The 13,988-nt window shown below is 36.0% G+C and overlaps 1 protein-coding gene across 1 annotated transcript; it reads right to left on the bottom strand.

Annotated features, from left to right (window-relative positions):
• Window positions 1-3,714: 3,714 nt before the first annotated feature.
• LOC123465897 (medium-chain specific acyl-CoA dehydrogenase, mitochondrial-like) lies at window positions 3,715-6,034 on the bottom strand. The gene is given in 4 exon segments (XM_045166093.1): window positions 3,715-5,353; window positions 5,355-5,703; window positions 5,849-5,910; window positions 5,991-6,034. Coding segments are annotated over 4 exon segments (1,236 nt in total). The 5' UTR covers window positions 6,020-6,034; the 3' UTR covers window positions 3,715-4,557.
• Between the last annotated feature and the right edge of the window lie 7,954 nt (window positions 6,035-13,988).

Genomic DNA, 13,988 nt, shown 5'->3' on the forward strand with positions numbered 1-13,988 from the left:
GTAGTGTGTATATGTCAGTTTCAATCTCCCAATTTATCTCTCTTTTTCATTATCCCTTCCCTTATCCCTTGGTAGCCATAAATTTGTTTTCTACATCTGTGATTCTACTTCTGTTTTGTAAGTAGGTTCATTTGTACTCTTTTTTTGGATGCAATATGTAAGAGATATCATATGATATTTGTCTTTCTGTGTCTGACTTACTTCACTCAGTATGACAATCTCTAGGTCCATCCTTGTTGCTGCAAATGGCATTATTTTGCTTTCTTTTAAGGCTGAGTAATATTCTATTGTATATATGTACCACATAGGCTTTATCCATTCCTGCTTCCATGTCCTGGCTATTGTAAATAGTGTTGCAGTGAACACTGGGGTGCTTATATCTTTTTGAATTATGGTTTTCTCCAGGTGTTTGTCCAGGAATGAGACTGCTGGGTCACATGGTTGTTCTATTTTTAATTTTTTAAGGAACCTCCATATGTACTCCATAGTAGCTATACAAACTTACACTCAAACCAAGTGTATGAAGGTTCCCTTTTCTCCACACCCTCTTCATCATCCATCTATTGTTTGTAGACTTTTTTTTATAATGGCCCTTCTGACCAGTGTGAAGTGATACCTCATTGTAATTTTGATTTGCGTTTCTCTAATAATTAGTGATGCTGATCATTTTAATGTACTTTTTGGCCATCTGTGTATCTTCTTTGGAGAAATGTCTATTTAGAGCTTCCTCCTATTTTTTATTGGGTTTTTTGTTTTTTTGATATTGAGCTGCATGAGCTGTTTGTATATCCCTCTCTCCTTTTTTTAACTGGTGGAAAGTGTTATGATTATGAGAAGCTGTTTATAAAACTTTTAAAATGAGTTTTCAAACAGTCCTTTGCAGCTGGAATTTGATTATTTGGTACCTATTATGTCTTGATTGCTAGTAAAATGTCTAAAAAATTATAAATTATAAAAAATTTCCCATATCTTATGCTTATATTTTTTAGATTGCATTTATAATCCCAAGAAGTTTTGCTTTTAATTTGAATCTTCAGTTCTTGAAAAAATTTTAAACAAGTTATACTGTACCATGATTAGAAAGAAAGAGTAGAATAGAAATGCAAAGGGAGGTCATAAATATCATCCAGCAACCATACTTGATGAATTTTGGGCATTCTAGGTCTACATAGCTTTCTTAAACTCCAGAGTATCAATTGATTTTACTTAGGATTTCTGTCAAGTGAGTGATGATACTGTCTAAATAGATTTCATTCTTACTTTCCCAAGGTTTTACTTTGACTATGTAGCGAACTAAGTTGGGTGATGAATATACTAGATTTCACAATAATATGGAAATTATTGGGCTGAATTTTTTTTTGGTGCACCAACTGTTGTGGTATTTATTTCTGTTTTAGTCAATTATAGTGTATAATGTCAAAACAATACATTAGAACCAGTAATTCATAGGTAAAAATTATCCATATACAGATGGTGACACTTAAGCTCTAGATGTATAAATATCATAAGTACATATTCAGAGTTGTGAATGGAATAAGGATTCCCACAGTATTAACCCACCTTCAACAAGCCATACAGTCTGTTTCACTCATAAAAACAGTGAAACACAATCTGTTCTATACATTTTTCACAGCCTCAATTGCTGTAACACGAGAACTCTTTTCTTAAGGGTAGAAACTCTCAACAACTCTTAGACCACAAAAGTCTATCAGTTTACAGTTGGAGTCTTCTATCCATTCAGAATATTTCATACTCTTATGGACAGAAGTCCCATTGTTTTAAGTTAATAGATTTTGTTTCTATAGAAGTAAAGTGCTCTTAAGTCATGATATGACTTTTGCTTTGGCCTTAATTTTCCTTTTATTTCTAAGGGCTTCCATAAAAAAAATTCCTTTGTTAACATATAATGTATTTTCATTGTAATATAACTTTAGATTTTTCCTCCGTATTTTCACAAAAGCAAAAAATTTTTTGATCTGTGTCAGATATGTTTCTTATATCCTGCAAACCTATTGCCACAAACTTCTGTGAAACAAACTGCCTCATGTGCGACAACATGAATGAACCTTGAAAGCATTATGCTAAGTGAAATAAGTCAGTCACAGAAAGAAAAGTATTGCCATGAGTACAATTAATACGAGGTTTCTAAAACAGATTCATAGAATCAAAGAATGATCATAAATTTTCAGTTAAACAAAATGAATCAGTTCTACTGTACAACATTGTACCTGTAGTCAACATGCTGCTGCTGCTGCTAAGCTGCTTCAGTTGTGTCTGACTCTGTGTGACCCCATAGACGGCAGCCCACCAGGCTTTCCCATCCCTGAGATTCTCCAGGCAAGAACACTGGAGTGGGTTGCCATTTCCTTCTCCAATGCATGAAAGTGAAAAGTGAAAGTGAAGTCGCTCAGTCATGTCCGACCCTCAGCGACCCCATGGACTGCAGCCTTCCAGGCTCCTCCGTCCATGGGATTTTCCAAGCAAGAGAACTGGAGTGGGGTGCCATTGCCTTCTCCAATGGTCAACATAATATATTGTAAACAAAAATATCTTAGAGTGGGTTTCATGTTAAGTGTTCTTACCACAAAAAAATTTAAAAATAAAGCAAACAAAATTTTTGCACAAACCAATAATTATCTCTAACTCATATTTTCCAATTATAAAATATTGATGTTATTTCTGGAAAAATACAGAAAAGTTTAAAGCATAAAATAAAAACTACTCATAATCTACATGGAAATAAACACTATTAACATTTGGTGTCTGTGTCGCATATAAAATACTTCTTTTCAAAGGAATAAAAAAGTGTGACACTCATAGTTTATTTAAATTGGAAGTAGAAAAAAAAATAAATTGGAAGTAGAAAATACTAGAAGTGTGATTATAAATATTTGTGAATATTCCCTTTTCTGATAGCTACTGAGGACTAATGATGAATAGCTCCATGAAACCAGAAGTGAAGACAGAGGAGACAGATTTGTAATTCCCATTCTTAAGAAAAGATATATTAATTTCAAAATTTATTTTAAAATATGACATAGAATATCACCATAAGGAAGAGCAAGAGATGAATAAACTCATTATCAAGATATATGTCTAAAGTGAGAAAGAACATCAAGAATACAATAAAAAAGGAATACAGAGGACATCCCTGGTATAGTGGATAAGAATCTGCCTGTCGATGCAGGGGACACAGGTTTGACCCCTGGTCTGGGAAGATTCCATATGACTTGAGCAACTGAAGTCCATGCACCACAGCTACTGAAGCCCACACACTAGAGCCCACACACTGCAGCTACTGAAACCTGAGCACCTGAAGCCTGTGTTCCACAACAGTAGAAGCCACCACATTGAGAAAGCCGCCACATTTCTTCTACACCACAAGAAAGAGTAGCCCCTGTTAACTGCAACTAGAGGAAGCTGGTCAAAGCAATGAAGGCCCAGCACAAAAAGTAAATATGTAAATAAATAAATTTTTAAAAAAAACACAGAGTAATACGCACAAAGACTGAACCTTATTATAAACTATGGACTTTAGTAAATACTAATGTGTTGATACTGGTTCATCAATTTTAACTAACATACCCCACTAATGCAAGATTCTAATACATAATAGGGGAAACTGAAGGATTAGGAAAGGGAGTATATGGAAACTTTGTATTGGCTTCTCAATTTTTCTGTAAACCTAAAATTACTCAACAATGAAGTCCAGAATTTTTTTTTTTTTTTAATACTGAACAAATTTATTTTTAGAATGTATGTGCATGAAATCAGATTGTATACAACAGACCAAAGATTAACCAGAGACCAACAGAGTCATATAAAAATAAGGGAAACTGTATTGACTTTTTAAAAATAAGGCAAGTGAAATGTGGGCTCAGAATTATGTGGGTTCAAAATTAAAAACTTCTATGTAACTTCTGGTCACTGTTTAAAGGGAGAATATGAACATCAAATTTTTGACTATTACTGTACATAAGAGAAACCAAATGCTTTCCAAATTGCAGTAAAATTAATTCTTCTAATATAAGACCATTAAGCCTACAAAGTCACTGACAAGTTATTTAAATCCTAGAATATTTTCTCAATGTAAATTTTGGAACATTCTGAATACTTTATAAACCTTCTTTTCTGTCTTTGGAAAAACACTGAAATTCCAAGAAATTTCTGTTGCTCTAATTTTCAGAGGTTAAAACAACAAACCAAATGTATTTTTCTAGGTTAATGTAATTCAGGTACACTGGAACTAAAGGAAAACACATAACTTTAATAAAACCAAATGTGTTATAGAAAAGGCAAGTCATAAAGTTAAACAAAAGTAGAAAACTTGGGTTGGCCCAGAAGTTCATTCAGGTTTTTTCATAACATTATAAAAAAAACCCAAATGAACTTTTTGGCCAACCTAATACTATTAGAATCAGTTATACAGGTTTAGTACATGAGAACCTATGTTAAAATTTTCACTGGAAAAAAACCCTCAAAGCCCTTATTCTTTCCTGAAGTGTAAATAGTAGATCATATTCTAATTACTCAACGATTATTAACACGGTGATCTGGTTACTTTTTATACCTGCCAATGTGTTCACGGGCTATAATAAGCCTTTGAATTTGTGCTGTACCTTCATAAATCTGATAGATCTTGGCATCTCTCATTAATTTTTCTACAGGATATTCAGTATTAAATCCATTGCCTCCAAAAACCTGAACAGCATCAGAAGCTAACTGATTTGCGATATCTCCAGCATATGCCTTTGCAATAGAGGCATAATAGGTATTTCGGCGACCAGAATCAACTTCCCAAGCTGCTCTCTGGTAACTCAATCTAGCTAGTTCAACTTTCATTGCCATTTCAGCCAGCAAAAATGATATTCCTTGGTGCTCTATAAGCAGCTTTCCAAAAGTTTTTCTCTCCAGGGCATACTTGGTAGCTTCATCCAAAGCTCTCTGTGCTAGTCCCACAGCACCAGCTGCTACTGGTGGTCTGGTTTTATCAAATGCTCCCATTGCAATTTTGAAACCAGCTCCCTCACCAATTAAAACATTTTCCTTAGGCACTCTCACATCTTCAAAGACAATTCCTCTTGTATCTGAACATCGCTGGCCCATATTTAATTCCTTTCTTCCAATCTGTATTCCTGGGCTGTCTGCTTCCACAATAAAGCCAGTAAAGGCTTTACTAGTAGGAGCCTTAGGATCCAGATCAGAACGAGCCAATAAAAAATACCAATTAGCTTTTCCTCCATTGGTGATCCACATCTTCTGACCATTAATAATATACTCATCTCCTTTCTTTTCTGCTTTGGTTTTTATACCAGCTACATCAGAGCCTGCTACAGGTTCCGTTACACAATAGGCACATTAATGGCTCCTCAGTCATTCTCCCCAAATATTTCTTTTGTTGTTGATCATTTCCAGCAATAATAACAGGCATTTGCCCTAGAGAATTTGCTTCAATAGCAGTCTGAACCCCTGTACATCCATAAGCCAATTCTTCAGAAATTAAACAGCTATCAAAAGTTCCAAGTCCAAGACCTCCACAACTTTCTGGAATGTGTGTATTCATTAAACCAAGCTCCCAGGCTCTTTTAATTAATGGGACAGGGTACTCGCCAGTTTTATCATATTCTGCAGCAACTGGAATTATTTCCTCCCTGGCAAATTTACGAGCAGTAGCTTGAAATTCTTTCTGTTGTTCAGTGAATTCTAGAGCCAGACATCCTGGAACGTGAAGTCAAGTGGGCCTTAGAAAGCATCACTACAAACAAAGCTAGTGGAGGTGATGGAATTCCAGTTGAGCTCTTTCAAATCCTGAAAGATGATGCAAAACTAAATCCTGATCCTGGCTCACGTTGTAGGGCAGTTTTTGTATGTTGTGATCTCCAGTCAAAATGAGAAAGACTTCTCAGTACCTTAACATTTACGATGAAGAATTCGTGTCATACTGCTATACTGCTCTTTCAATTCAAGTATCCTAATTTGCTATTAGATTCCCACAGCTTCGCCTAAACAGCGCGATCATGGTGACTGCCGGTCTGGTTCTGCAGTCTCTAACCCGTTTGTGCCAACTCCGCGGACGCGCCTCCAGAATTTTTAAGTTAAAGAAATAAGCAAATTAAAATAATGTGAGTCTTCAAAACTCAATACTTTCCCAATGGATTTTCTAACTAAATGTTTGTTAATTATTCTTCTTCTGCTTAGTCCTTAAATAATAACTATGATGCCTCTTCCTCAGTCCTTTGCATTTTTATTCTCTAGTCTACATTTCATAAACCAGTTGATCCACTCCCATATTCAACTGTCACTTGTTACGGATCATTTATTTCCTCCCCATCTTCCACTAAAAACATCCACTATCCCTGTGTTCCTCTTTTGGCTATACATCTACCATTTTCTATCCTACTTCCACTTGTGCTACATTTACACTTATTTCTCTGCCTTTTTTCATCCTATGCCCCCTGCCTGGAATGCCCTTGCCCTCCATCTCATCTTCCTGTATTGTATTCGTCTTTTAATGCCTAGAACAAATGTTACTAGTTTTGTGAAACCACTCCTGACTCAACCGTTATATTAATTTTGCAACTGCTTATAACCACAATATAAGCAAGCCATGTTGGATGGCATCACCAACTCAATGAACATGAGTTTGAGCAAGCTTTGGGAGATGGTGAAGGACAGGGAAGCCTGCCATGCTGCAGTCCATGGGGTTGCAAAGAGTTGGATACAACTGAGGGACTGAACAACAACAATAACCACAATTGGGGCTTTAAAAAAGAGAAAAAAAACACCACACTATCTGATTTATATTGTCATTAGTTTTATGGTTTGCTTACCTCCTTCACTAATCTTTGACATCCTAGGAGGTAGAAAATATATTGCTACACTTTACATTGCCCTGTTGACAAATACAGTACTATAAGCATAAAAGATAATAAGTATTTCGATTCATGATAATCAGTCTTTGAGCAAAACTCTAATTTATTACTCTGCTTTCATAAGATAACTTTTGAACTAAGTGGAAATTTTGATGGGGTTGGTTCTTGAAACATCCCTGAAATATTAAATTCTACAATTTAGTGTTTATAGGTGTTTAGTGGTGAGAGTAATATTGATGCTAAGTCATTAACAAGCATTCAATTTAAAATATAATAAAAATAATTTATAGAATAAAGAATTAATAAAGTCTATTGAAGTGAAGAAAGACTGGTAATAAAAATTTTTTAAATACTACCAAAAGAAATTGAATCTCAAATAATCCAGAAAAAGTAAAGTTGGTAACTATAATTTCCTTAGTGTTTCTCTAGAACTTTTCAAGGGAAGGGTACCTAGATAACTCACTATGAGTATTTCTTTTTTTTTAATTTTTATTTATTTATTTGGTTGCACTGGGTCTTAAATGTGGCTTACAGGATCTTTAGTTGCAGCATGCAGTCTCTTAGCTGTAGCTTGTGGGATCTAGTTCTCTGACCAGGGATAAACCTGGGCTGCCTGCCTTGGGAGTGTAGAGTCTCAGCCACTGGATCACCAGGGAGGTTTCCACAATATGAGTATTTCATTTGGCATGAGAGCATAGTCTTACATGAAACATCAAATATTCACAAAAAGCATGAAAGAGGGATATCATATCTTGGTTTTTGTTTTTATTGTTTCCACAGCAGGACTTTATCATACTCTAAGTTTCTGGTCGTTTACACACACGCAAATAAAACTGAAGGTGCTACATTGATAATCAGCCATGTATATTTATTAATTTAGACTAGAAGAAGATAATCATTTGGTAAAAGACACAACTGAACTCAACCCTCATACCATATACAAGGTATACCAGAGACATTCTAATAGTATAACAGTTTTAATGTAAAAAGAGGAAAATAATTAATTTCTTCATGGGAGTAGAGAAAACTTCCTCTTCAGAAACATAAGAAAAAGATTAATAAATATTTCACAAAGTAATTTCAAAATGGGCTTCTCTGGTGTCTCAGTGGTAAAGAATCTGCCTGCCAATACAGGAGACACTGGTTTGATCCCTGGGTCAGGAAGATCCCTTGGGGAAGGCTGTGGCAACCCACTCCAGTATTCTTGCCTGGCAAATCTCATGAACAGAGAAGCCTAGTGGGCTATAGTCCAGGGGGTCACAGAGAGTCAAACAAGGTTTAGTGACTGAACAACAACAACAAATTTTAAATTATGTGATAAAAATTACAGTAAAGGCTTCCCTGGTGGCTCAGTGGTAAAGAATCCACCTGGTAATACAGGAGACATGGGTTTGAACCCTGTTGCAGAAAGATTCCTCATGCAGCAGAGAAATTAAGCCCCTGCACCACAACCATTGAGCCAGTGCTCCAGAGCCCAGGAACCACAGCTGCTGAGTCCATGTGTGGCAACTCCTGAAACCCGCACACCCTACAGCCCAGCTCTGATAAGAGAAGCCACCACAATGAGAAGCTGAAGCATGACATCTAGAGGGTAGCCTGCATTTGCTGCAACTAGAAAAAAGCTCACATGCAGCAACAATGATCCAGCATATCCCCAAAATAAAGTAAACAAATAAAAACATTTTAAAAATTGCAATGAAGAAAATAAAAAAATTCCTACTTGGGAAAAATTTTGCAATATTTATCATAGAGAAAAGATTACTATATCTGGAATATAAAAAGCTTATAAAATACAAAAGACCAAAATCCAATATATCAAGTGGATTTGAGATATCACAAAAAAAGTAATGCTGTCTGTCAACTATATGAAAAGATTTCAATCTCATTCATAAGAAAAATAATACAAATTGGTACTACAATATCATTTTTCACCTATAAGATTGGCAAACATTCCAAAGTTTGACAATACTCTTTTAGTGAAGCTGTTTGGCACATGTATACTTTCCTGTATGCTCATGAGAGTACAAAACATGACAACCGCTAATGGCAGAAAATTTGGCAGTATCTGGCAAAATTACCTGTGCATTTGACCCAGAAATCCTACTTCCAAGAATCTATTGCAAACATTTACTGGCACAAGTAAGAAAAAAGTTTGCATGGGACTATTCACAACTACATTCTTTGTATTATTGAAATACTAGAAACAACCCAATAGTTCATTAAAAAGGGAAACGTTGACTAAATTGTGACACATTTACACATGGTAGAAATATAAAACTGAAAAAAAATGAGAAACATCTTTATATATTAAAATGGCATGATCATCAGGATTAAGTGAAAAAAGCAAGGTAGACAAAAGTGTTTTCATATGCTACAATTTATCTATGCATAGGTAGAGAAAACTGGATGTATACATACATTTGCCTTTATATATCGTTAAGCAGAATGATAAATCACACAATTTTAAAAATAGTTACCTATGGGAGAAAGAAGGATAGGCTTGAGGGAATAAGGATAGAAAATATATGTGTTTAATCATATCTTCTTTTAGTTTAGACTCTGAAACGATGTAAATATTTAATATAGTTATAAAACAAAATTAAATTAAAAAAAATTTAAAGCGAAGAACCAATTCAACTTAAGCATGCATCCAATTGGTGGCATAACTACACAGAGAGGGACTATTCCAAATGGCTTTTTAAAATTTATTTATTGGCCGCATTGGTCTTTGTTGCTGCAAGAGGGCTTTCCCTAGTTGAGGAGAGTGGGGGCCACTCTCTAGTTGTGATGCACAGGCTTCTCATTGCGGTGGCTTCTCTTATTGCAGAGCGCAGGCTCTAGGTCACTCGAGCTTATATAGTTGCGGTGCATGGGCTCTCACGCACTAGAACAAGGGCTCAGTAGTTGCAGCACACAGGTATAGCTCCCTCAAGGCTTGTAGGATCTTCCCAACCATGGAATTGAACCCGTGTCCCCTGCATTGACAGGCAGATTCTTAACCACTGGACCATAAGGGAAGTCCTCCTAGTGACTTTAAAACTCAGTAATTTGACTGTAGGTTCCTATTGGAATATACCTTAAGAAAAAAAAGAATTGCAAAAACAAAAGAAAAAAAAAAAGACTGTTCAACTGTTTTCAGTTGCAGTATTCATGTTGTTGATGGAAGTGTTGGTGTTGTCCTGAGATAACTGTGTTGTGGTATAAAGCGAATTAGCAATTAATATTGGTACCATCAAGAACTTGGATTTTTGCCATGTGACAAAAGAGATATAAATGCAAAAGAGAATAAGGGGGAAAAAAACCTGAATTTGAACTGAAAACATCAATATGATCTCACAGTGTCTTTTATCTTTAAATATATAGTATGCATTTCCTATCTCTGCCCACAAAAATGGTCTAAAAACAATGACAAACCAGAAGTAATGAGCAACCCTGATGCCCAGTTTGTAGGTTGTATGTAGCATTTTGTACTAAAAAAAAAAAATCAAGGATCCTAGGAGAAATGGCTGACTCTGTCTGGGGCAGAAAATAGAAGAGAAAAGGTTGGAATATTTTGTAATACCTCAAAGCAAGAAAGCAAATCAAAGACCATTGGCAAATCAAAGAACTCAGAAGCCAACTGACCTAAGATAGGATAATTTGAGTATTAAGTTATTAAAAAGAGAAAATAATTTCAATGGGTTTAAAAACATAAATCTTATTTAAGTCCATGAATTCGTAGTGATTAGGAGAAACTAATTAGTCACATTTAGAAGGTTCTAGGAACCAACATTGTATCTTGAAAACCAGTAAGAAAAGGAAAAAAAAAAGCAAAACTTTATTCTACCTTTCCTATGTGAACTCTACCAAATAACCAAATAGTTCATGAGAAAAAATTTCTCATTATAGAAGTATTCTAGTTAAAAATGCAGGCCTTATGTAATTAGAATATCACCTTTTTACAACTTCTATTGAATTAATACATGTATTAATTATGTTGCTGCTGCTGCTGCTAAGTCACTTCAGTCGTGTCCGACTCTGTGTGACCCCATAGACGGCAGCCCACCAGGCTCCCCCGTCCCTGGGATTCTCCAGGCAAGAACACTGAAGTGGGTTGCCATTTCCTTCTCCAGTGCATAAAAGTGAAAAGTGAAAGGGAAGTCGCTCAGTCGTGTCCAACTCTTAGCGACCCCATGGACTGCAGCCTACCAGGCTCCTCCGTCCATGGGGTTTTCCAGGCAAGAGTACTGGAGTGGGGTGCCATTGCCTTCTCCGATTAATTATGTTCAGTTCAGTTCAGTTCAGTCGCTCAGTCATGTCCGACTCTTTGCAACCCCATGAATCGCAGCATATTAGCTAACATTAAAAAAAGATAATCAGACATTGTGTGCCTTTTGTTAAGTGTCTGATTCTACATATGAAGTAGTCCTGCACCCCCAAACTAGCAAAAATCTAAGCAAATCTTGTTTAGATCTAAACTATCAATTTATAGGAAATACAAAGAACAGAGGAATATAGTAAAAAAATATCATTGGGGATAATTCAGCATATCTGTACTGTGGAAACAGTATAGGACAAAAAACATGGTTTTCTGAACAAATTTCAAGTTAAGGGGGGCAGCATGCAGGGGAATCTATAGATTAAAAAAGGTTTATAAGACATAACAACCAATTATAATGTATGGACATAATTTGTATCCTGATTCAAATGAATACTGGAAAAAACAAATTTTGTGAGACAATCAAGGGTATTTGAACATTGAGTATTTGATGATATTAAGAAACTGTTCATATTTTAGATGTGACAACAGTTTTGTGATTACATTGTTTAGAGTCCATAACTTTTTTTTTAACTTTTTATTTTGTATTGGAGTATAGCTGATTAACAGTGTTGTGGTAGTTTCAGGTGGACAGCAAAAAAGTGTCCATAACTTTTAGAAATACACATTGAGATATTTATAGATGAAGCCATGTAAAGCCTGGGATTTGCTCCTATGAGCTAACGAGGGCAAGAGGGTTAACAGATTGAACAACATTGCCCATGAGTTGGTAATTATTTAATCTAGTGACAGGAATTCTTTATTCTATTCTACATTTGTAAATATTTGCAGTTTTGCTTAAAAGGTTAAATAGCATCTAAAACTCCTCTTTGTCTGGGAAAACCTTTGATCACTTTGGAAAGGTGAGACCCTATGGGCTTCAAAAGGAGATAGGTAGGTCACCAGAGGAGTGAGGGAGAACATTATTAGTACCAGAGATATTTAGAAATTTGAGCACATTTGATTAGAGAAAGTTGCCATTTGAGAGAGAGAACTTGAAAATACAAGGAAGGAAGGATAGCTGAAAGAGCATGGGCTTATTTTATTGATTAGTTGAGTTCACCTATTTCTCAAAAAAGTTTTTAAAATAATATTTTTTCCTTGAAAACGTTTATTTCAATATTCTGTCCTTCAAATAAGTCAGGCACCATTGAAATATCAACCCTGTTAACAAATGTCTTCCAAATCAATACCTTTAACTCTCTCCCTTCTCTGCCTTTTGAGTATTTCCACTCAAATATCTTTTCATTTCCTCTGACTCAGCATGACCACAAACTAACTCCTCTAACTGCCTGCTTATGTCAGAGGGGCTACAATTCCCAAAGTCACCAGCTGGCTAATCCTTTAAGTCCTCTTAACTCCTTCCTTAACCTTGACACCCCAGTCCCAATCAACAAATTTCTTTTTTTGTAAGGCCTCTTTCTTAGCCTTTTCTTTCCATTCTAATATCCCTATAATACAATTTGCAGAGTATCCATTCGTTCCAGCAACTATTTACTGAGCCAACTATTCACTAAGCACTATTCTAGATTCTGGAGATACATTAATGAACAAAAACATTGGAGACACCGTCTTTATGGAATTTTGCATTCTCATGGAACTGACTTTCCAGAAATTCTATTATCAATGAGTAGGTCTTTAGATGCAATAACCCAACAACTGCAAGTGTCCTAAGTCATCAGTCTTTGGTGATTATCCCATCTTGATCAAGTAAAATAGAAGTTTGACTCTTGCCCAGATATGAGAGCAAAGGTCTCCGGCTCTACCCTCTATTTGTGGTGGTTTCTTGCAGGACACTGAGAAGGTGTGATGTGCATGTTCTCAGTCATGTTCAACTCCTTGCAACCTCATGGACTGTAGCCCACCAGGCTCCTCTGTCCATGGGATTTCCCAGGCAAGAATATTCAAGTGGGTTGCCATTTCCTTCTTCAGGGGAACTTCCCCAACCCAGAGATGGAGCCCACGTCTGTTATGTCTCCCGCACTGGCAGGCAGGTTTCTTAGCACTAGCGCTACCTGTGAAGTGTAGAGGGAGTTTTCAGAACTCCATCCCATAGACAACTGTTTGAATCTCACACTCAAGTGCCAGAAAACAAAATTCAAATCACCCTTGGAATTCCCTAGCAGTCCAGTGGTTAGGACTCAGCACTTTCACTGCTGGGGCCTGGGTTCAATCCCTGGTTAGAAAGCTAAGATTCTGCAAGCTGTGCAGCGCAGCCAAAAGAAATGAACAACCGAAAAATGGCTCTTAAACATATAAAAAGATACTATCCAACTCTCACATCCATACATGACTACTGGAAAAACCATAGCCTTGGCTAGATAGACCTTTGTTGGGAAAGAAATGTCTCTGCTTTTTATATGCTGTCTAGGTTGGTCATAATGTTTCTTCCAAGGAGTAAGCGTCTTTTTAAATTTCATGGCTGCAGTCACCATCTGCAGTGATTTTGGAGCCCCTAAAAATAAAGTCTCTCACTGTTTCCTCAAAAAAAAAAAAAAAAAAGATACTATCATAACTGCAAATTAAAACTAACTGAAATAACATTTTGCACCTTTCAGACTGTTAAAAAGCAAAATATAACTACACATTTTGCTGACAAGGTTATGGAAATAAATAAAGTGCTGTTGGGAGTATAAAATCCAGGACCCCATAGAGGGCACATGGAAGGCATTTCAATTGCATTTATTCTTTGACCCAACAATTTCACTTCTGGACGTTTATCCTAAAAATATATTTGCATTTATATAAAGCAAGATGTTTACAAAGTGGTTTGTTGAATAATTTTGTACTAGCCAAGATTGGAAAGAGCCCAAGTGTCC

Source organism: Bubalus bubalis, chromosome 6 (genome assembly GCF_019923935.1).
Source record: "Bubalus bubalis isolate 160015118507 breed Murrah chromosome 6, NDDB_SH_1, whole genome shotgun sequence".
In the NCBI taxonomy this organism is placed as follows: Eukaryota; Metazoa; Chordata; class Mammalia; order Artiodactyla; family Bovidae; genus Bubalus; species Bubalus bubalis.